General features: G+C 39.5%; 1 protein-coding gene across 1 annotated transcript in view; it reads right to left on the bottom strand.

Annotated features, from left to right (window-relative positions):
- Positions 1–24,243, bottom strand: part of itfg1 (integrin alpha FG-GAP repeat containing 1) — a 154,256-nt gene that overhangs the window by 81,007 nt on the left and 49,006 nt on the right. The window contains exons 9-10 of the mRNA XM_084342494.1: positions 20,680–20,774; positions 6,896–7,047 (exon numbers count right to left, since the gene is read on the bottom strand). Of these exons, the coding sequence (XP_084198620.1) occupies positions 6,896–7,047; positions 20,680–20,774 (247 nt within the window). The remainder of the gene's footprint in view (positions 1–6,895; positions 7,048–20,679; positions 20,775–24,243) is intronic.

The raw sequence follows: 24,243 nt of genomic DNA, 5'->3' as shown, positions 1-24,243 counted from the left end.
GGATAATCCCATTCTATAAAGCCTGGTAGCTAACACATACAATCTATACCACACACACACACACACACACACACACACACACATACACATACACACTGATGTCTGCTGGGATATCTACACTAGCAGCAGGTGGTAAATTCTCAATAATTACAACCGTATGTCACTTTTCATCTGAAGCTTTGACACTTGTCAGAGCTTCTTACTGTTAATTTCTATGCTGATGGTGGTAGCATGAAAAGAAAGTATCGTTGAAGCTGCAGCAGTAAGTAGATCAAAGAGTAATAGGTATGAAAGGTGAAATCGGGCTTCACTGTGAGACACTGTGCTCTACAGTTAAAAAAAAAAATGTATGCATCATTAACAACTGATACACATTTGTGGCTGCTACAGGCCAGCTAAAGGTACAGTGCACTAGATGAAGGTATAATGTACAACAATGAATGCAAATTACTTGCTTAGTTACCAATCACAGACTAAGAAGATAAAGGTCTGCACCAGACAGGAGCAAAAAAAGTCTCTGACAGAAGGTTGTAATAATAAATCTACTTCATTGCCTCAGTGCACATTATCCCAGTATGGTGGCTTAAGCTTTTATTGTGAAATGTATGATATTATTATTTGAAAACATAAAACATTACATTCCAAATGACAGCAAGTCTGTATGTTCCGACCTTTTTTTTTTTTTAAGTGAGAACCAATTGATAACCATCTCAGGCCTAGTCTACACATATACTCTTTTCCATCATTGTATTTTATTGTATTTTATTGTATAAAAATGTCTGTTTGTGTCTTTCTAAATATAACATCAAACATCCATTCTCTCACTTTACAAACTCAGATACTCCAACATCATAACATGTACTCCAAGTTCACATTTGCCAATGATGCTACAAATACTGTTAATGTGTATCTGCGTCAGCGTTTCCAAAAATCTCGGTTTCTGTCTGTCCAGTCATAAACACTGAAAACGACATTTCCGAATACCTTTACCCTGGAGTTTTCAAAAAGCTCAGTTTTCAGTGAACTAAAATGCCCTTTATTTGTGTAGAAAAAGGCCAAAACTTAGTTTAAAGACATACCCATGTACAAGTGGACAGGGCCTCAGTTATTTTGGTACTGCTGTTACTATACTCTCTCATTGTGTTGCGGGAGTTCACCCAACCTACTTAACCTGCAGCTACAGCTATACACAGGAAACTCCTTTATTCAATGTAAAACACTGCTGCACAAAACTGTTTTGTTTGTGATATTCTAACTTTAATATAGGATGAAGTTCCACCCTGTTCTATTCTATGACTTTCTATTGCTTGTGGGCTGCAATTCATCATCGAGTGGAGACTGGAGGATGAGGGGAAATCAGACAGGTGATTCATGTTCTCCTCTCTAAACAATCACTTTACAAATGGTTTTCAGTAATGCAGCAAAGCAGAAACGCTGCTAATCCAATACTACAGTACTAATCTAATATTAAAAATACTATTTCCTTTTCCATCATCCAATTTTATTGAAATGAATGTTAAATGTCATGTTCTGCAATATGTAGCTGCGATGTCATCTTCGGTTACTGGACAATTTTAGATTGAGATTTAATTGAAAGATGAGGAATATATGATAATTGTATTGAGACATTTTTAATAGTATCTGTGATTAATGATCAATAATACAAAAGGGGTATTTAACTAAATAAGTAAGATCACAATTGTTGCAATTGTTAAATGCAGCCTTCCTGGATGAAGATTTCAGTACCTTTCGCCAGCTTTCTTTATGTCAAATGTGGCATCTGCAACCTACTGAATAGCATAAATGGCATTGCTCCGTTTGTGTATGGCAAACTTCAACTAAGTACTAAGGCCATAAAATCTGTTTTATTTAACATGAGGCAGTAGGGAAAATAAAACTGGCAAAGAAGAACATGAATATTCAGCCTGCCGGGAGAGAGATAAGAACGTGATACACGGTACAAGAGTGTATGCTGTGCAGTTTCATGCTGTGACATCTGCACCTGAAAGAACTACACTTTATCATCAGACTTCCTGCCGAAAGTTTCTGCCGCTGAAATAACAAAAGGGAAGAAAAATCTCTCCTTCTCTAGTTTCACATTACTTTTCTTTTTGTGCGTGTCTGTATCTTAGCCTCTTTCATTGTGTCGTCTTTTGTCTCCCCAAAATCCCAACTGCTCGCCTTGTGCAAACACTAAAACACCTACAGGATCTACTTTCGTAGGGGTGCAACAGCCTCATGTTCTTTGTTGTGGTTTAACAATGTTGATCTGTGTGAGCATGTAAGCGTGTGTGTGCAAGACAGAGGAAGAGAGAGACAGACAGAGAGTCTGGAGGGACCGTCTGTCCTGTGACCTGGATATAATGTGGACCCTGAGGAGTGTAGTTTTAGGAGCTGCCGCTGGCAATTACACACTGGACGAGCATGAAAACATAAACACATGTGGACAAACAAGCTGGCACACACATGCACACACACCCTAAATCTGTCTTGTAGTTGTTAATGACTGTTTCCAAACAGTCTGTAAATAGACGATCTATTCCCCGAATGTGTCTGTTAAATAGACCTGCGTATTTACATGTTTACAAGAACAGTGTAACAGCTTAATAGTTTAATGTCAGTGACATAATCTATAACTTCAAATAAGAAAAAAACTATCTGTATTAATATTACTAACTGCTGACTGATAGCATCCAATAGTGCATCAGCTTACAGTACAGTTAATGTCACACATCATCAAGAGATGTGATAGACCCGTCTGACAGCAACAACAGCAATTATTTAATAGAAGGAAAAGCTGGGTAGTTAAAATGACAGTGTGCCACTGACAGAAATTAAAACTTCAAATTTAATCATTAGAAATTCCAAGTTAAAGGTTCAGTGTGTAGGATTTAGTGACATCTGATGATGTGGTTGCAGATTGCAATCAACTGAATACCCCTTATCTCACCCTCCACTACAGTGGCTGTTATAGTGCAAAAAATAGGCCTCTCTGGAGACAGTGTTTGGTTTGTCCCTTCTGGGTTACTGTAGAACCATGAGGATGCAGCATGGCAGATTATGTAGATATAAAAGGCTCATTCTGAGACAACTAAAACAAGGTGATTCTTAGTTTAAGGTGATTATACACTGATGAAAACAAACATTTTAATTACTATGAATAATTATGAATATTATATTCCATTTCTGCCGGTAGAAACGTATACTTGTGTGTAAATATACGCTAAAAATAAAACTGATAATTTGTGCATCAAAACTGACACTGCAATCACTGACACTAACAGCAGTGACTAAAGACAAAATACTCCACACTATGTTGGACCTGAAATTACGGTCCACTGAATGAGTGAACAAGGTAAGACAGAGCATCACTGACTTGTGGTGGAGGTTGAGATTGAACTTTCAATTTACAAGTCAACCTACTTTCCAATGTTCTCCTATGGTGTAGTGTCTGAAAGAATGAGATCACAAAGCTGAAAATGAGCTTCCTTTGCAGGATGTCTCAGATCATTCTTACAGACAGGGTGAACATCTGATGATGGCTCCTGAACGCCTTCCTGTAATGTGCTGAGGGCACTGGGAGTGGACCCTAGGCAGACCAGGAACACGCTGTTCATGTGGTCTTTAAACACTTGAGTAGCCCCCAAAAAGGGCTGGGGGTTGCGACTGTGGAGAAGGATGTCTGGACTTTTTTTTATAGCTTGCCTCCACAGCCAGACCCAATTAGCAGAAATTGGACAGATGGTTGACACAATTATATTGTCACATCTTCAACTACAGCAGCATCATGCACATTCCACACATCTTATTTAAAGATATGTCACATTCTGCATTTTCAGAAAACAACCTTTTTTTATATATTTTCTGAGTTGTGTGCTTACATTACACTAAACCTTTCCAACAAATTTCAAACCCAGAGAGATCGGAAATTGTATCCAAGGTAACAGTATCATTTGGTTGCCTTTCGCTATAACTTCTGGAAGAGAGTCAGACAATGAGGAAGGAAGTCAGCTATCAGGACTAATCAAAACATGAATACAAGTTTAACACATTAAATTTCAGCCTGAATCACTTCATATAGATTTTCTTCAGCAATGGTGGTCGCTTGACAATGCAGAAAAACATTTTCATGATCCCACACTACTTATGTCTTTTGTTTTGTTTTGATTGAGAGACCCCTAGCAGCAGAAATTGCGTACGTGCATTTTGTAAAGTTGCGCCCAACAAACCTGAGCTCTCCCACAAAATGACCTGCATTCATAAAAGACCTGCCAACTCTATTTATCCCTACCATTCCCTCCGTCAGCTCATTGTTCGATTGATTCCACCCGATTACTCTCACCTCACACCCTCCACTCCTTCCGTCTTCCTATTTTGAACACTTAGATCTATGTTCATTTTGCTGGGAGGAGGAGTGAGGCGGACTGGCAGGACTTTTATGTGAAAAGCAGCTATAAATATCCACTTGGAAGGGAGAAGAAGAAGAAGAGATGAAGAGAGGGTGGCAGAGAGGGAAGCAAGAGAAAGAAAGAGAGGGATGGAGAGGGTGTGGGAGTTAAAATAGATCAGCTGTGGGCTGTACAAATATTTGGTAAGCAGAGAACATTTGGTTAGAAGGAAATTAGAGACGAAGCGATGCCCAATGCAGGATACAGAAAGCCGCTGAATCCAAAGCAGACGATGCATTTGATAAAATGTCGGGGCAAAAACAAAAACAAGCACACCCTATCACTCAAGATGAACCTCTGAAACCTTGTGCCTTTACTGAATAGAAGGAATGCAGACCAGAATTACAATGAATTTATGTATTGACTTCTGGGAGCGCTACTAAATTTATGTGCCTTTATGTGCAAGGTTTACGTGCCTTGTTCTAGGGTAAATCAGTGGTAATTACGAGAAGTCTTGATTTTACAGGTTCAGGGATTCAAACCAGTAGACATCTTCAGACTTCTCCAACCTTTAAACCATTCTATCTTTCTTCCCACCCTGACCTCTTTCCAAATCCATCCTCTATATGTTGATGATGTGGTTTAAAATGTTACTGTGTGGGTTGGATGGGATTACAATGCTCAGGCTTTAAATGAGAAAGAAATGGATGAAGGGAGGAGAAAAGGAGAGAAGCTATAGCTTGTGTGATTAGAGTTGGTGAGACAGAAGTCACTTCTAGATGAGGGTGACTGCAAAGAGTTAAGCCCGACAGGACTTACTGGTGATTATATCGAGCCTGGACAGAAAGTAGGCTTCAAATATACGTGTGTGTGAGTCTTTTGAAGCTCTTACCCAACATCTTACTATTTCTGACACAACAAGCACTCAAACAAACAAGAAAGAAGACACACACACACACACACACACACAAACACAAACACACACACACACACACACACACACACACACACACACACACACACACACACACACACACACACACACACACACACACACACACACACACACACAATCAGTATGCATAGACAATCCCAGCCCTGACCCCTTCAGCTATCTTATCTCCATCTCTGAGGCCAGATAATCCACATAGGTCCTTCAACAAACACACACATCCACATCCTGGTGTCCATGGTGCTTACGTCCGAGCACATGCTGTAGTGATTTTTAAAGGGCTGGCTTATCAGTCGGCATGACTGTAAGCTGAAGAACACACTCACCTTAGCTGTCCTCTCTCCCAGTCTGTGCTTTCATAAACTGGATGGTAATCACTACTTCATTATTGTACAATGTCATATATTCCTATTGCTCAGTGCAAATCATTTTAGAACTCTACACCCTGCAGCCAAGGACAGTTTTGCACTGTTTCATGAATGTCAAAATGTCTGCAATCACATTAATTTATGCCTAATTTATGCTTCAGCTGATATCTTATGATTTATTAATGAGAAGATTTAACTACTTTTGAAAACTCTACTTTGGATATATTGCTGTTCTTTGGGTATGATAATGAGAGCTGTTCTTCAGAAGTATGTAATCTTAAAATCATTGTATCAGCTTTAAAATGTATATCCCAAACTAGTTGAATTTTTACCAAGAAAATGATTACATTTCAACGTTTCTGCTCGACTTTGTTTGATCTGATCAGTTAATAGCTTTTAGTTTGCAAAAACATGAGCCTAACTGTGAACTGAAACATAACACATCAATGGGACTACTGTTGGTGCACCAATGTGAAGACGTTCTCTTTTCCCAGCATGAGGCCATGTCAATGCAAGTACAGTAATTTCACAGTTATTTAAATCCATCCTCCATGCGGCATCTTAAAAAAAACCCCAACATTTATAGGTTTGAAAGCTAAACAGATTTACATAAGCCTTTTAAATATGCATCTTGAGTTATTAGGTTCCAATCAATTTCACTTTGTGTTCCGCTGGCATACTATAGTTAGTATAATCTCATCAAAATGGGGAATGTTACATGACAAATTTGAATGTCGGGAACAAATGAAGTGAGTGTTCATCAGAATTGAGAGGATATGCATTTGCATGAAATCTATGATTCTCATGACATCGACTCTTTGACTAACACGCAATTTGTGCAGAGCTGTGAGCTACATATGCAGCCCCTGGATGTAGACACACTAAAGCTGTGTGCCTCTGCACTGACAGCTCATGAAGTGAAGCATAGTACTGAAACGATTAGTTGGAGTGGGGTGCAGGGACCTACTTGAAAGGATTCCAAAGGACCGCTGCCAAGTAGGGATTAATTTCAGCAGTATCTCATTCATCTACTAGACATTATCAAAAACGTTATCTAGATATCTCACTCTTGAACAAGCAGTTTTTCTTCAGAACACCTGACCAGCAAACATGTCCTCATTTAAAAAGGCCCTTGACTAGATGTCATTAATTGGACTGTAGGCGAGAGTGTGTATTTGTTCTCCTACCTGCCACTGGTGTTGCGGAGGACCACCAGGGCATCAGGGAAGCCGTCCAGGTTGTAGTCCCCGAGGTGCAGGGCCAGGGGTTGGCTGGGTTTTCCTGGCACAAAGCCCCAAACTGTTTCCCTTCGCTGGAAATCTGACAGCACTGATACCCACTGCAACAACATCCGAAAAATACACATCATTCAGAGGTAATCAATACAACACTGGGCACAGCTATAGCAAAATAAAAGAGGAAAGGAGGATAGTAAAGAATAAAGAACTTTACATAACATACATTTTTTTTTTTTTACTTTGTTGAAGCTACAAAACAAGGTGAACTAAGGTGCATTACTCAATTAGTATGAAGAAAACTCACTTTTCAACTACCTGTAAGTACATAATAGTTCTATGTTTATCTATTTTTTTTTTTTTACCCGGGCCATTAAACTCTTGTTAAAACCTTGTGTTTGCACTGATCGTTGGCTACAATGTGGTTTTCACACCAGCATAGTAATGCATGTTTTTCTTTTCTCTTCTGTATATTCCATCCGGCATCTCTGAGCAGGTAGACACAGACAAAACACAACACTAGATACAACGTGCAAAGGACAACAAAGAATTGCTTATTCACAATGGCTATGTTGAAGCAATTAAGCGCTTGTAGTGCTAATTCTAAGTGTTGGATTATTCACCAATGTAAGCAACCAACAGCAAACTCGTTGCTCAGTAGAAATAGGTCAACATCTACATCCAACATCCGACATTTCTGGTACGTCAAGTGGTTGGAAGATAGGAGTGGAAGATAATAGGCAGCCAAAAGTAAGCATGCGCAGATCACTGTCCAGTTTGGGTGAATTACAACCTACAATATGTTATTCAGGTGTCATCATGCTCATTATTTCATATTAAAATACCACTGGTTCCATGCATTCATCAAAGGCACTGATAAAAATTGTTCATTGTAATGGTACAGTAGGTAATTACACCAAGTGAATCCAACTTGTGCAATGACGAGCTAAAAAATAACCGTTTTAATATCTAATAACAAATGTTTGCCTCAGTGGACTAAGAGCAGCAGTGCAGGGGACTGACATTACAAACAACAATCACAGCAACCCTTTTCAGTGCAGTGAGTGCACTCCAATAATACTCCTCATAATGGTCTCACACTGGCCAGTTTTAGGAGCACTTTTACCACAGAAAATGAAAGTGAAATGAAGTTAACTCTTAAGTCAAACAATAATATGATTGAAGTCCAATCAAACTGCCCACCTAATAGCAATCTCTCTACTTGAAATCCATCAAGATTACCCTGAGTGCAAACTAAGACTCCTTCAGTAAGTAAGCTTTCACAAGAAAAGGATTTACTTGGGAAGTAAAAAGCAAATGACTTTAACTGCTAGAAGTGACTTGTAAATCCTCAATTTAACAACTTCTTTCCTGTGTGGGGACACTGTACCAAAACAAAGCAAAATAAAAAGGGAAACAAGTTACCAAATGTAAGATAAAAGACACATTTCAAATACATTATAAATTGTCATTTGGCCAGATAAACTACAGAGCTCGTAGTCTGCACTCTTGCATTTAATGCCATTCTCTTTATATATCAGATGTAGGTACTGAAGAAGCCTTCCCACGCTGTTAACCATACACAAATGAGGCACCTTTCCCTGATCTTGACGATTTCAAATGTCAAGGTAATAAGGCCCTGAAGGGGGCCTTGCCGTAATACTGCTACTGACTGATGTAGTTGGAAGGAAACAGTCAAACTACAGAGGAACACATAGCATAAACACAAACAGCACACCAGAGAGACCCTTATCACCTCTGAATGCAACTTCACTCAGTAGCAGCATCACTCTGCCAACATAATATCACTGGTTTAAGCCTAGACTCTCCATTTATGTTATAACATCTTTTTCTCCCGACAATACGATTCCACCAGATGCTGGTGAATGCAACAGAAAAATGAGCTATGAGCATTTCATTCTGCTGGAGAAAGGTTTATTGTAACAGCCCATCTATTCCCAGGGAATTCATTTTATGGAGTCCCAACCAGTGACTGGTTTCCCTGCTTACATTAGTGTCCTCACAATGAATTGTTAGCCAGTGGACTCCTGTGAATTACATATAATACAAAACAGGGAGGTGTTACAAGGGAGAGGGAGACAGAGGGACCGAGAGAGAGCATTATCATCCCTAATCCTAACCCTACAATTCACAATTGTTCTGTCTGGTGCAACTTATGAATCAAATATTACAGTCATTAATACTCTGAGACAGTCTAATTACATGCCAGGTCTTGCCACACGTGTCAAATGCACTGATTGGCCAGTTACCTAGCTAAATCTAATACAGCCTAATACCACAGTCCTGCAATAAATCCTCCCTTTTACAAAGGTAAATGTTCGAAGACTTGCTTTTAGCTAGGTGTCCCTATTATCTGGCCACTGAGTGTAAATTCAAACTAAAGCTTTACCCGAGTAATGCTTGCTGCATTGAGTCTTTTATTCTGCTCTGGTTTTCCTGATTTAAAGAAAAAATAAATTGTGAGACTAAAAACTAAGTCAAATAACCAGTTGGGATTCATGTGTGTGAGTGTGTGTGTGTGTGTGTGTGTGTGTGTGTGTGTGGGGCCAGATGCTGGAGCTTTAAACTATTCATTACTGTTTAACAGAGAGAGCAGGTGCAGAGGAGAGTCACCAGAGAGACACTCACCAGAACTGCCACTAATAGCTCTTAATATGACCAGCATGTCTGAGAAAGACAACTGCAGCCAATTACCAATTAGTTTAATATTTATCACACAAGCTGTGATGTCAACAATTTAAATTTTCTCCAAACCAGCTGTGCACACGATGTGAACACAGGTACTGGTGTAGAGGTAAACACTGGTGCCTGTTTGTAGGGGTGGCAGACATGGTGGTAGGCCATGTTAATGATATGGTTGGTATATAACAACTTAAAATAACCTTTACAAAGGCTAAGCCTAATGGCACAAAGCTTCTACCGTTGCCATGGTAATTTGATGTCCAAATCAGTGTTTGAACGCCCATCCAAAGTAATGGCAAACTAAGACTTTTTCAATTTAAAAGCACTTATGATTTCTGGTTGACCATTGCTGATGAAAACTCTGAAAAACCTTAAGTGAGCATCGTAATCAAACCCAAACCACAAGACATTTTGGGACATGACCATATGTGATGAGACCACAACAATTCAACAGCTTTCATTCAGCTCCCTGTGATATGTTGTAATACAATACAATAAAAATGTATGAGAAAACATCACTTCTGCCTTTCTTATTCACATTCATCATTTGAATTGAGCTCCTTATCCATTATTTAATTTGCATTTGTTTATAAGTCTAATATTTGTTGATCCTATGCAAAAGCTAATCCCATGAATTTAACATCTTTTACCCTTCAGGCAAGCACAAAAACTTGTTCTACCATTTTTTTCGAAGGACAGGGCTTTTGAATATTACATAAAAATGTGAAATAATAATAGAATCAAACTCTAACCAAGTTTTCACTTTTCACTTAGGGAGTTACGACACAAATATGGCAGTTAAGGTCCCTAGGTTTCGACATGGAGTAACTTAGAGTAGGCCAAAGTGAGTTGAGGATGATCTTGATCATGTTCTTCTACATAAAAAATGGTCTCATAAAAGCAGGGAAATGATAAACCAAGATTTCTGAATATTTTTCAGAGCATAAGAGCGAGCTCGGACCTTTAATATAACGCTGCTGAGTCAAGCTCTCATTAAATGAACGTTGAGTGATGTTGCAATGCGGTTTAAGAGGCTGATGGCCTGCCATATGGGTGTAAAGCTTGGCTATGATTACTGCCATCCAGAGTGGATGGGAGTGCTGGAAATGACCACTGTGCTGTGGCTCGCAGAGAGAAGTGAAGAGTGAGAGTGAGGACCAGAGAGGATGCTTCCAGCCCATTTGTGGCCAGTAAACATAATGCTAGACAGGGACGACCATAATGGTACACTGTCCCACACAAAGATGCACACTGAGACACATTTACAGATGTGGTACCATTATTTCCCTGTTGAAAATGCCAGTGTCAAACATGTTATTGTCAATCATTAAAATTTTCTCAAAGGTTCTGCTACCTGGGTGGACACACTAATTTTCACCTCTTTTTTGTAGCGACGCTGTGACGCGTGTTGAAGTTAGGTCTGTTGAAGCAGCACTTGGAAGATAGGTTAGTCGATGTTCAGATTGACAGAGAGACAAGGGTAAAAGATATAAGAAAGTAACCACCTTAACATTGTTACTGGCTTCCATGCTGCTCTGTACTGCTTTATAATCAACATGACATTTGGCTTCAATTAAAATTCAATTATCTACTGAAGGTAAAAAGCTATATGTAAGAATACACTTGCCATTCAAGATGTCCAGGCTTGAAATGGGGAAAGATGTTGATCTAATGAGCATTAACTACACATTAGTTTCTGATGTCAGAAGTTATTCTGAGAGCCGGTGACCAGATTTTCAAATGGCAACTACGTCTGCAATTTTCTTTTTGCTCTTCAGTCCGCAAGGCACATTAATTCACAGGTGAGTTATCTTTTACGGTGCAGTCCTTTGGTCTGTGCTCAGCATTACCATGCCTTTCTCTCTCAGGACAGAGTGAGGCCTTTGCTGGCCGCCAGCCTTATCAGCAGACCACTGTGCTGCTGTTGGCCCTGAGGCAATCAGTGCACTGTCTGTTGCTTCTTTTCTAACGCTGATTAGAGGAGGAGAGAGGAACTGAACAGAGAATACCAACAGCATCGAGTCAACACCGCAAAAATGGCAACACACAAAAACGCAGTGTCTCTCTCATGCATTGGGTTAAAGAGACGGATCTGCAGGATATATGATGGCATATGAGCTGCTGATTAAAGTAGAGATGACATTTTAATTTATAAATAAATGTTCATAAGCTAAAGACAGCTTGGGAGAATAGCAGAGGTTGAAGGAAAGGGATGGCAAAAAAAGAACAATAAAGAAATCTTCAGAAAAAAAACAAACACTAGAAATGATGAGATCAAAAATACACGCATATGCAAACTGTTGTGCTTGTGTGCATACATTCAATCAATCACATAACAGAGAGATGGCTCAATCAAGCAGGAGCAAGATTAAGCCTGTCATATTAGTAATTAATTAAAATCTGTCAAATTAAACTTAACTGATTTTTTATCACAGTAATTTAAACATTTTATAGTTTCCTGGCATAAAGCTTGATTGTGTCTCTCAAACATTACCTAATGACACGGATATGTGATGATCATATTGTGTGAACATTTGGCAGAACAAAAGCAGATGATGCAAGAACTAATTGTGGTAAATTAGCAGACGATATCAAAAAGCGCAACGGCAAAGTGGAAGTCTTGAGATCAGTCTTCTTCAATCAGCATTTACATTTTCAATACGGCACTTCAGTAAGATCAGACAGAGTTTGCCCTGCGTTTGTTTTTTATTGCTCAGCAGATTTGTGTGTGTGTTGTGAGGGAAATCATATGGGCCTCGGTGAGGATATTAAAGGTCTCTAATCCAATCTTATAATTTTTTATCTGAGAAGCTACAATGAATAGCCAACCTGACAGAGGAGCAGCTTAAATAAATCATGAGGCAGTTACTCCTTCGTCGGGACTGTGGAGGTTTTGACATTTAATCACTAAATATAGAAGAGAATTTGAATAATGTCAAGTGTGTGTCTCTATAGATTAATCTGTGGCCTAACGTCCTTCCAGTCAAACAGCTCCTAAGTCTAAATAACTCAACACTGACATTCGCTGGTTCAAATGTCAACATATTAACACCAAATTGAGTGTGAGTTGGTGTGTGCAGAGATCCAAATGACCTAGTTAATGGAGATGAAGACGATGATGGGATTTGTGCTTGCGAGGTAATCTGATACCTTTAATGGTAGTGAAGGGAAGGATCCCGCATACAAATGGCTTTTTATCAAACAGCGGGAAAACACAGACCGTGTAAGGCGCGCCACACACACACACACACACACACACACACACACACACACACACACACACACACACACACACACACACACACACACACACACACACACACACACACACACAAACATGAGGGGCACAAACACAGACCCCTTGACATAAAATCGCTCTCCTGGCTTTGCTGATGACTACAGTGAAAAAGCGACGGCATGCTTGCAGACTCCCATTGATTCAACTTGGCGGAGACAGCTCCCGCTTCATTAGGCCAAGAAATTAAAATGTGGGCGGCCTGCGGTGGGGATGGTAGGTGGTGGTGGGGGTTTTACTGGGTGATGTGGGGAGGTGCTGTGACATCGACAGACAACTAGGCTGTCGATGTCAAAGCACTAAGCACTAGCACGGCAATAAAATGTTAAAAAAAGAAGAAAAAAAAACAGCCGTGTAATGAAGCAAAGGCTTTTATGATCCAAACGATATAATGACTGTAATACTCATCATATTAGAGCTGGCACTAAAAAGACAGCATGGGACTGAACAGTGGAGGAGTGGGCGAGAAGAGCTCATGACTAAAACAGAGCAAAGTATACGTTCGGCCAAGTATTACAATAATCATGGGCAATTGTATGATTGTGACATTGACTATGGGTCTACATGTATGTTATGATTTTACCCCAAAATATAATTCACAAGCACACAATCTTTTACTAATGTATTTTCAATGAAAGGTACTGATTGTTTTCTGGCAGTAAGCATCCTAACATACCAAGGGCCAGTGGAACAGCTTTTTTAAAACATTTTTGAAATGTGATCAGATCCCTGCTCTGCATGCTTTAGATGTTTCCCTGCCTCAACACAGCTGATTCAAATAAATGGTTTGTTACCAGGCTTCCGTCGAGCTTTCTGACGAGCTGATCATTCGAGTCAGGTATGTTGGGGCAGGGAAATATCTAAAAGATGCCGTTTTTTTTTTTTTTTGGAGTCATTTAGTTCATGTACCCAAATGCAGACATGTGACTAACCCTTTTGGTCCAAACAAGAAACGTCCCAAGTCTTTTTTTTTTTTTCTGGGGCACGTCAAGTCATGTTTAATCCTTGGTTTAGGCAAGTGAAGTCCAAAGTGAAGTCACTTCCAATCAAAAGAATTGCATTTGTATTGTATTTATTAGTATTCAATGAAGTACATGTAATACTTTTTTTTTTGAAAAGCTTATTTAATTATTATTTTTTCTCAATCGAAAAAAAAGAATCCCTCCCCATCACTTTTAAACAGTGAAATACTGACAGACAAAAAAGTAAAAGTGAAACTTAAAACATAAAATGAAGACAGACAAGTCATTTGAGCCATCATGACTCCTTTCAAGCATCAAGCCTTTAACTTCAAAGTCCAAGTCAAGTCTCAACTAATTTATTTTCTGTCACGTTGCAAGTCATTTAAACAATGCCAAGTCACAGTGACTCAAGTCCTCATCTCTGTCAAACCTGATATGACAGTACAACATAGAATGTGAGATTAAGGGCTCCATTTTACGCTTGGTGGAAATTGGTGCACAGCACAGCGCAAGTGTCATTGCTAGTGTCAGACTGACGCAATTGTCATTTTCATGGTCAGCGCCCATGTTGTGTAGACAGCAAATGGACTTGTGCCCACCTGTGTGCCCCTGGGTGTGTTGGTCTTAAATTGAGGTATGGTCAGATGCACTTCTGGTGGATTGCTATCTTAAGGCAGCAGAAAGTGACTGCGCCATAGACCAACAAAAAGCTGGTCTAAAGTCAAAAGTGCAGCCTGTTTCATGCTATTTAAAGGATGCACTATGTCTAAAAAATTACAAATACATTTACCTTGTAATTTACACGGACCATATCTTAAACACGCCATGCTTAAAGAAAAGGTGGGTTCCCCAGCTAATGTTGTATACACTTAGTGCTTTAATGTAAATGTAATCTACTCTAAATCCACTCTTCTCCACCTACATGCAGTGCAGCTGGGGAGGTGATGGTGTGAAGGTCAACAGAAGTGTTGTTATTGTAGAGTGATGATGCCACAACTCACCGATGACTTCTCTACCTGTGGTGCTGTTGTTTCTACAAGACATATTTCTTACCTTCAAAACATTCTGAGCTATTACATGGTGCTTTTATCTGTGGTAATGACAACTGCATTATTTCACTATGTATACCAATACATCTTGCACCAACATGTCCCTATCCAGAATACCTAGATACAGATATTTTTTTTTCACCAGCGGGTGTAAATCAGGCCATAGTGTGTCCCAGAAAAAAACAGTCAGAGTCAGAGCCAGAGAGGGAGCGAGACCATATGTCTTTGTGTCAGCTGAGCAGGGTGGAGACGCTGCTACCTGCTGCCAGTGTCACCTCTTTGACCACTGACTAACCAGCTGACTGGGATGACCAGGAGGAGGCTGTCTGACTCACACTGGCTGCCCTTACACTGTCTGGGCAGCAACAGTAGGCAGCTGGCATGGTCTTCATGGGGGTGGAATGTGTGTTTTGCATGTGTGTAAATGGGAAGTTTTATAAGAGAGAGAAATGTGCAAACAAAAAACATGCACACTCAACTAATCATTACAGAATTCAGTAACTCGATACAAAATCTGTTTTATACGGAGAAAAGTTTGTTGCTCAGTTCATATAAAAAGATACCAAAACACATTACAGAGGAGCCAAATTCAAGAAAATGTGCAAGTGGCTGGTAAAATTTTAACATTCACTAGCCATTTGGCCAATGGAAAAAAACATTTGCACCCTGATATTTGTTCAATGAATAATCTAAACATAGGGCACAACTAGGGGTGGGTGGTATACCGGTTTCATCACCATCACTGGTGTCATGTTCTGCCATGTCAACCTAAAAGGTTTTAGCATATTAAAAATAATGTGCTTTATTGTGGCTGTGATAACTTGCAGTTAGAGGGCTGCATGCATACTCATAGAACTGAAGTTACATCCAGTAACTACTGTGATCCTCGCCAAGCCAACTTCAGTAACACAAACATGTGAAAGGTGCAAAAAAGGCACCCCAATTTCTCCTTTGTTGTGTGCAAGAACCAATATGTCTTCATCTACTCTCCCCATCCGAGGAAGCAACGACCCAGCTTTATTTTCGATGGAAATGTTCCCACAACTAACCATATTACATTGGACTGATTTCTCAACAAGGGCCAGCAACTTAAAACGCAGGATACGCTTCAAAACTCAAATGCAAGCGAGGATCATTACAGAGTTCAAACTTGGAATCTCAAAGTTTTACCATTGCTACAGTATATGTTACTGTGTATTGTGCAGGTTGACCTGTTGAACCTAGCACGAACTGTTGCTGTTATGGCTAGCGTCTTTTGTAGAATGCCGGAGCAATGCATAAGTATTTAGTTTTAACAGACAGTCAAGAGAAATTCTGTGTCTTGTGCCTGTTTGAAGCCAATTAAATAACCAGAGTAGGTAAGATAAGGGAAACCTTGTACTTTGTGGAACTTAATACTGCAACGCAGCTCAGCTGGCTCTGTTGTTAACGTAACACAAAAGCTCCTTCTGCTCCGTGATCCTCCCCTGTATGTATGTCAGTTGCCACTTTATGAAAATGTACTTGATAGACAAGCCCTGTGGTACACTGACTACTGTACTCAGATAAATATCGTTTGGGTTTTCTACAGATAAATACTGTTGAGATTTCTAATCCTACCCCTTGTATAACTTTGCCAATAAGTTGCATTGCATATACTAATTAACATTCATTATCAGGCAGGTCACTCCCCTCAAAGCCCATGTAAGCCTAATTTTTGAAGCCAGTAAACACATTTTTTTCTTTTTTTTTAAAGTCTTTCTAAAGATATGTTCCCTTACACTGCCCATAGTGTGAAAAGAGCTAGAAAAATGTTTGAGTGGAGTATTCCTTTTATATTTGTTATACCATGATATAATACTGTTGAGGCAAAAAACTAAAAAAAGAAAATACAGTGATATAGATTTGTGGTCATGTCATCTTCCCTTTGGCAAAATGAATGGTAAAAGTGCTGTTGTTATAATTTACATTATGAGGTCTTGCAGTGATAGTAAGGCTTTAGTTTGGGATTTCTTGAATTTTGTCATAAAATACAGTCAACTTTAGTTGGCACAGAAGAACAAGAGCAATATCCCCAAAGCAAATCAATTCCTGACTGTTTCTTCTGGCCACAGAGCCAGGGGATGTGAACTGTGGCCAAACAGTTGCCGTTTGGGGTCACTCACTCATTGATGCTAGATGAGCAGTGTGGGAGAACGCTGTGTCAGCCTGCACTCAGTGTCTACGCCCCACTGCAGTTCTTTCACTACAAATGCTCATTCTTGCAGAAGTGTTCGGTGATGTTCATGAGGTCTTTCCATCCAGCTAATTAAAATACAGTAGATTGTTACTATTCGCTTGACATACAATGTTTTTTTGTTTTTTTTTAAAATCATACTTTTTCATTGTCATTTTTAAAAAAGTATTATTTAATTTCCTTAAGAAAAATGTTTAAAACTAAATCATAGCAAATACAATAACATGTACCTATTAAGGCACCAACAAACGAGTATTTTCATTATCAATTAATCTGTTGATTGACCATTTCGTCTATAAAATGTTCGACACAATTTAACAGAGCCCAAAGTTGCAGCCTTAGTACATATGATAACAAGATAGCAAATCTAAAACCAAAGCATTCATAAACAAGGGAAAACAACAATAAAAAAATAAAACCAAAATAAAACCAGATTTCAAGCATCTACTTATATGAACTTTTCATCCCATCCCCAAGTTAACGTACTTGCACGAGACAGGTACTGCGTACTGGCTGTGTGTTTAAGGCACAATTATAAAAGAATACATAAAACAAAAGACATACATGAAAAATAGTAATTCAATTAATATTACATAATAATCAAACAGATACCACCTGTGTGATCCACTGGGCTTGACGTTACAATTACATTATTCTCTGCAGTAATTTCCAACTGTGTAATAGAATGTGGAAGCACAAAAAGGGAGGTCCACAGTAGAATGAGGCTTGATCAGTGTGTGTCTGTTAGGGCAGCGACTGAAGCAGAGAGATTGTTGAAGCCCCCTGTGGTTTCCACCAATATGGTGAACTGACGGCCTGGAGCTGCTGCAGAGGTGCTGCAGAGCTCAGGCTCAGACTGCAGGACAGAAGGATTGAATTGCTATTCGGAGACGAACTACCGACACACACTCGTTTCTACTCAGCGGGACTCTATGCACACCTGAAGGCATCATCATGTCTTTGCCTGTGTACATATCACTTGTCTCATTCGCTCTCCATTCCTCTTTTCTGCTTTTCCCGCCCTTATTCCCTCTGAAGGGACAACAGAAAGAGCTTTTTTTTTTAAATTGCCTCACCTTCCTTCCCCTCCATCTCCTCCTTCTCCTGCCTTCCACTATTTTTCCATATCTCTCCTTTCCAACATCAAGCTCTCTTTTATTTCCATTTGTCTCCCTTCATCCCTTCTTCCCGCTTCTGTTTTCTCCATCACTCCCTCCATTTTCTCTGTGGGCCCCTACCCCTAGAGGAGACATCTGCTGACTAGCTGCACTACTGTAATGGAGCCACATGAACACACCCCTACGGTATACACCTGGTGTAAGATCAAGAATAACTACGGCGCTGGGAGTGTTTACGCCACAATTAATACTGAATTGATGTGATCAAAACCGTGATGTGGATAAACATACAGACTGCACGTTTGTGAAAAAGGTGATCGGTCCGTTTACATATTATTATCATGATTCCATGAAAACACAGAAGATTAGAAAGCCTGGTTACCTTCACACTACACCCACCCATCATTCCCTCTCCTCCTGTCTCTCTCTGTGGCAGTGACGACTGTCTCTCAAACACACAGTGACAAAGAACACAACATGTGTTCACTTCATCCATCAGTGCAGATAAGTCCTCCTCTCTCTGCCTCCCCTCCCCTTCCTTTAACACTCCTCCTTTCACTTCTCTCTTCAATCTCCCTTTTTTTTTTGCTGCTGACAGGCAAACAAAAGAAGGCATGACCACAGGGAGCGTGCATCAGTGAGTCTCCGTGTGTGTGTCTTTTTTGTGCACGTGTGTGGGGGCGGACATGCAGATAAGCCTGTAATATTTCTATTTTGGACTGAAAATAAAAAGTGGAAGCTAGTTCTCTGGCAGCAGAGGAAGCAAGAAAAAGGAGTGGAGTCTCCTGCCAAATGGTAGGATGCAACTGAAAAGACTCATACAAGATGGTACGTAGGTGGTGGTGGTGGCGGTGGTGTGTGTTCATGTTAGTGTAAGAACAACTGTGAGTAAATATGTCTGTGTAAATATATTCACTTTTCTAAGTGAACGTTAATCGGACAGGACTGAATGTGTGTGTTCATCTATTACTTCTATCTTGCAGGGCTTTGCAAACAGAATGACATCCATTAGATCAGCTCCTATGTCTTTCTAAGCTAGAGCCTCCCCCCACAGTGAGCCACGTGCTTAATGTCTTCTTGAAATAGACAGCCAGTGTGCTGAGAAACAGGAGCTCTGACACTACAATGGATCCATACAGAGAGGAGCGAAGCCATACAGAACATAAAGGACAATAGTGTGGATGAGATTGAGATTGTTCTCACGACTATAAAACACGCATAAACAAATAAATAATCTGCTGAAAAGTGACCCTGTTTTGGTCATGGCAGCAATAACCATCCTCCCTAACTATTAAAGGCAGGAGTAGTGTGACGTTTTTATACAGCTGCAAAAAAAACTTGGAGAAGAAGTCAGGGTGGATGGTTGGGTCCAATAAGTGTGACAAGGAAGACTGCAGTTTCTTTTCAACCACCTCTTCTTTTAATGCTGCAACAATCTCAAGCAAGTGGAATAGTCATCCAAGATGGAACTCCAAGTCAGAAACTCGGACAAGATTCACCAAGCCATTGGCCAATGCCATATCACAGCAGTATAGCAGTGTACACAGTGAACAATTACCTCTTAGCTATTCATTGCTTTTTACTCTATGCAATGAGAGTAATGTTGTGAAAGTTTTACATTTAAGAAGCTCGACTCTCCCATCGTCAATACAAGATCTTGGCGAAACATTTATGCAACTCTGGACGGAAATAAATGTTGAGACATCAACTTCATCCAAACGATACCACGGCCAGCGAAATATTAGAGCGTCTGACTTTTTTTTTGGCTGGGCAGCGTAGTTAATTTTCTGTCGATTGACTAGTTCATTAATTATCTGGCTGTTGCATCTCCATAGCACAGACTCTGATTTCATCATCTTCCTCTCACATATCAGTATCAACCTTCTATATAAACACAGTCACAGTATGCATACAGTACATACTGCACATAAACTAAAAATTGCAATTTTCTATCCTTAACACGTCTCTCTGGAGCGCCCTGTTCCTCAACTCAAACAAGTTTTTATACTGTAGATAAATCAAATATCTTGTGACTAAACAGTATATCATTAAATCTCTGTTTGTACAGTAAGTCAGAGTTTTGCTTAAGGGATGAATGAGTGAGATACTGAATGAGGACATACATTTTTTATTAGCTAAAGTCTTTACTATACGATGTGTGCTTTTAACATACATTGGAGCAAATCAGAAGAAAAGTGTAACAATGACTAAAGTGGTGTCTGACAGATTTGAGCAGAAGATGAGTACAGAAAGTGGTGTTAGAGTGGTGTTATAAAGAATGGTAGAGTAGAAAAGTAAAGGCTAAGAAGAAGAGTACTAAATCCCAAAAAGTAGTTGACTGAATGGAAAATCAATTCATCAAGTGTCATAGGGTCATGTGTGTGTATTATGTACCTCCTTTGAGCCTGACTTGGCCAGGTAGATAGCACTGTGTAGACAAGCATCATCCACACACACAGGGAGGAGGTGGTCCTGGTAGCCATCACCATCTGCCAGAAACAGAAACAGAGAGAATTAAAATTGCGAAGCTACAATGTTGGATAGAAGCAGCTTGAACCATGATCCTTTGTTTTCTAAAACTGTACTATTTTAATATTTCCATTCCATCAGAATGCCTCGGATTTGTTCTGGAGGCAACTTTGAGCGCAGCGCAGTTTCTGGCAACAAAAGAAAATGGTGCTGTTTTTCTTTCCCCCACATGTGAGCCGGATCACAGGAACACCTGCTTGTTTCCTACGAGCAAACACACATCCAAGCAGCACTCGTCTGTTTGATGCCTTTTAATAATAATCAGCTGACTTGAAGGATCATTTTCTCCACTGATTTTCATCGCTATTAATTATTATTATCATATTGCCATGCAGGCTTTGTCTAATGTACAAACGGGGACAGAGTCTCCCAAATCAAAACAGCTCTTCAAAGCACAACACTTCAGTCCACCAGACTCACTTTCAGATAACACAAACACACACACGCACTTAACATGACAAAACAATCCCTGCATAGTAGTGCACACATCCACCACGGTATAAGCATGAAACCCTGTGAGGCCCATGTGAAAGCACATACTAGAGAATAATAAAATCCCTATGCATGTGGCAGTGTGTGTGTGTGTGTGTGTTACAAATGATGGTGTGGAGAGAACTGCTCAAAATTAAATGCACTTTGAAAATATCAGAAGCTTGTCAAATGCCAGTGTATGCCATATGATGTAAAACCGCAATTCATTTTACATTTACACTCACACAATAATTTAGAGTTTAACTTGAGCTAAAACAATGATCTAATCACTTAATCAACAGAAAATTAATTGACATCTATTCTGGTATTTGTTTAACTGTTCTTATGCAATAGTAATAAAAAAGAAATCAGACAAGCCATAGTTATTGTTATTTCTTGTACCTGGGCTTTCCAGCTATGACAAGTCTGTAAGAAGGTCTCTGCGTAAAAAAAAATAATAGCATGAAACAGCACAGCTTTTGAAGTTTTTTGGCTAGTTCACAAAGACAGTACACACATGTTTTCTGTGTTCAGCTGTTGGCACGGAAATTGACACCAGACATAAAGAGGTGAAACTGCTTCCAGGCTTCTCATCGTACTGTTTGTCTGAATCCCTTTCAACAGGGCAAGTGCAACACTCCCAAACAGATGTTGTGCCATGTGGAAGGGGAAAACTGAATGACAATGATGATGAATGACAGTACAAAGCAGGGGAGGAGGAGAAACTGGATATGGCTGTCAGGGGCAACTGAGGAAGAAGGGGAGAAAAAGTGAGCGAGATAAGGAGATACACTACAAAAGATAGTAGGTAAACAAGTATTTTACTGTACTGTTACATATTTAAAATTACACAAGAATGTTAAACTGTCTGTGATCGACATAAGAGGATTATATTTGTTAAGTTAAGTTAGAGGAATTTGTTAAAACACACATTTATAATTCTAAAACAAGTGGACAGAAACATTACTGAACATGTGAAGACAAATAGGGATGCATGATACTGGGTTTTACGGCCAATAGCAGTTAACGATTATTATCCGTTTCTAATGGTTGGTGCTGATAAGATAGCTAATCATTTCCCATTTTAGTATTTAAAAAAAAGTTAATAACATGTAGTGTATGCACGCCATAGATGAAGAAAGGCTAAGATGCAGGGAGCAAAATTGGATTATTTAATATTCCATTAAGATTTGTATTGTTAAAAACCCTGTAGACTTTTCTCTCCTCCTGGAACCCTTGCAGGACATGTATTGGAAATTACAATCATATTGTCCTGAATGTTCTCCTGAATGTGTAATATGTAAATAAATGTCCACACCAGCAATGTCATGTTTGGCTCTCTACCCAGGTGCAGCAGTTTGACGTCATGAGTGTGACAACACAATGCTGCAATACAACTACGACTGTCACCTAATGTGTCTGATTGCGTACAGTAAACGCTGTGCTCGTTAAGTCAATGAAAGCAATTTAGCTTAATATTATTGGCTCCATTTATAATTTCACCAATGTATAGGATAAAATATAGATTTCCCAATATCAGGAAGATATTTATCATGTTTCACTAAAGACAAACCATGATATCATACTTAAACAATATCAGAATTTGTTCCCATTGACAGTGTAATATGGTGTTACTAGCCTTCAAATCAGTGTAAAGACAAACAATTTATTTTGCAGTATGAACAGAGACAAAGAGAAAGAGTAATGGTGGGGTCTGAATTAAGAAAACGCCATTAGAAGGTACACTGCAATACATTAATTTTGTCCATTTTAAAGTGTGTTTTTTTTTTTTTTTACATTATTTAAAGGTGACACAAAGTAATGAAATGACATGTACATCCAATGTTGCACTTTGGTTGCAATAATAATATTAGTTGTTGTTTGATTCATTAACAAATGATTTAGTGTAGTGTAATCACAAACTACCACTTTAACTTTTCAAAGGTGAAGTCGCATGTCTATCAACTGTTAACATTGTCTGAGCAACAGTCAACAATGGTCTTTGCAATGGCTGGCTACTCTGCCTCTGATTGGCTACATCCTGCCCATTAAGCAATGTGCATGTGCAACTCTTGATGTCTCACTCTGTAGCAAAAACGGCGCGTTCAAGACACTGTAAAAAGGGGTGCTGCAGCAATGCACCATATGAGAAAAACAATGTGTTGTATGAAGATTAAAGTATGTAGACCTATTCTACTAGGACCCCCACATAAAAGTATGAACCTAAAAATTAGTATAATGTCCTCTTTAAAAATCCTCTCAAAACTCCTCCAACTTTATGGAAGCGCAATACTTAAATTTGTTTCAACACAATTTTGCAATCTTCTGTCTTTGTTCTCAGCACATCAGTTAGTACACTTTCAGTCAGAGGCTGCAGGAGTGCTGCAAATATCTTGCGCAGAAAATGTTGTAATAGTTGGAAACAAACAGTCATTGGCATACTAATTAACTGCATTAGTGTGGGTGTGATGAAAACAAACCGAAATACTGAATATGAGTGAGTCTACTGCACCATTTGAGCATTTTTTGGAGTGTAGATAGAGACAGAGCAGTGTAGATGCTGATGAGATACTGTAGGGAGAGAATCAAAGAAACAGGCAGACGTAGAGAGACACCGATTGAGTGCTAATTCAGTCCTACAGAGGTTGTTACTTGGCATTCTGTCTCCAATGCCTACTGTCAGTTCTGCCACACACACGAATGCATACACACACACACCCTCCATCCCACCTGTCCTTTCTTCCATCAATACCTTCTTTCATCTACCTATTCATCTGTCTCTCTTTTAGTCCCGTTATGCTCTCCTCCATCCGTCTCCCGTCTCACCCTCCTCCCCTCTTTTCCTCCTCTTCTAGCTCACTTCTCTGTCAGTCACTCTATCTCCCTCCTTCTATTATTCCCTTCTCAGTCGTAATGCTTCAGTTTCTCCGTCCATCCCTCCTCCACTTTATTCACCAT

This window comes from Pagrus pagrus (genome assembly GCF_965226575.1).
Source record: "Pagrus pagrus genome assembly, chromosome: 1".
NCBI lineage: Eukaryota > Metazoa > Chordata > Actinopteri > Spariformes > Sparidae > Pagrus > Pagrus pagrus.
This window is presented reverse-complemented; position numbering and strand designations above follow the sequence as displayed.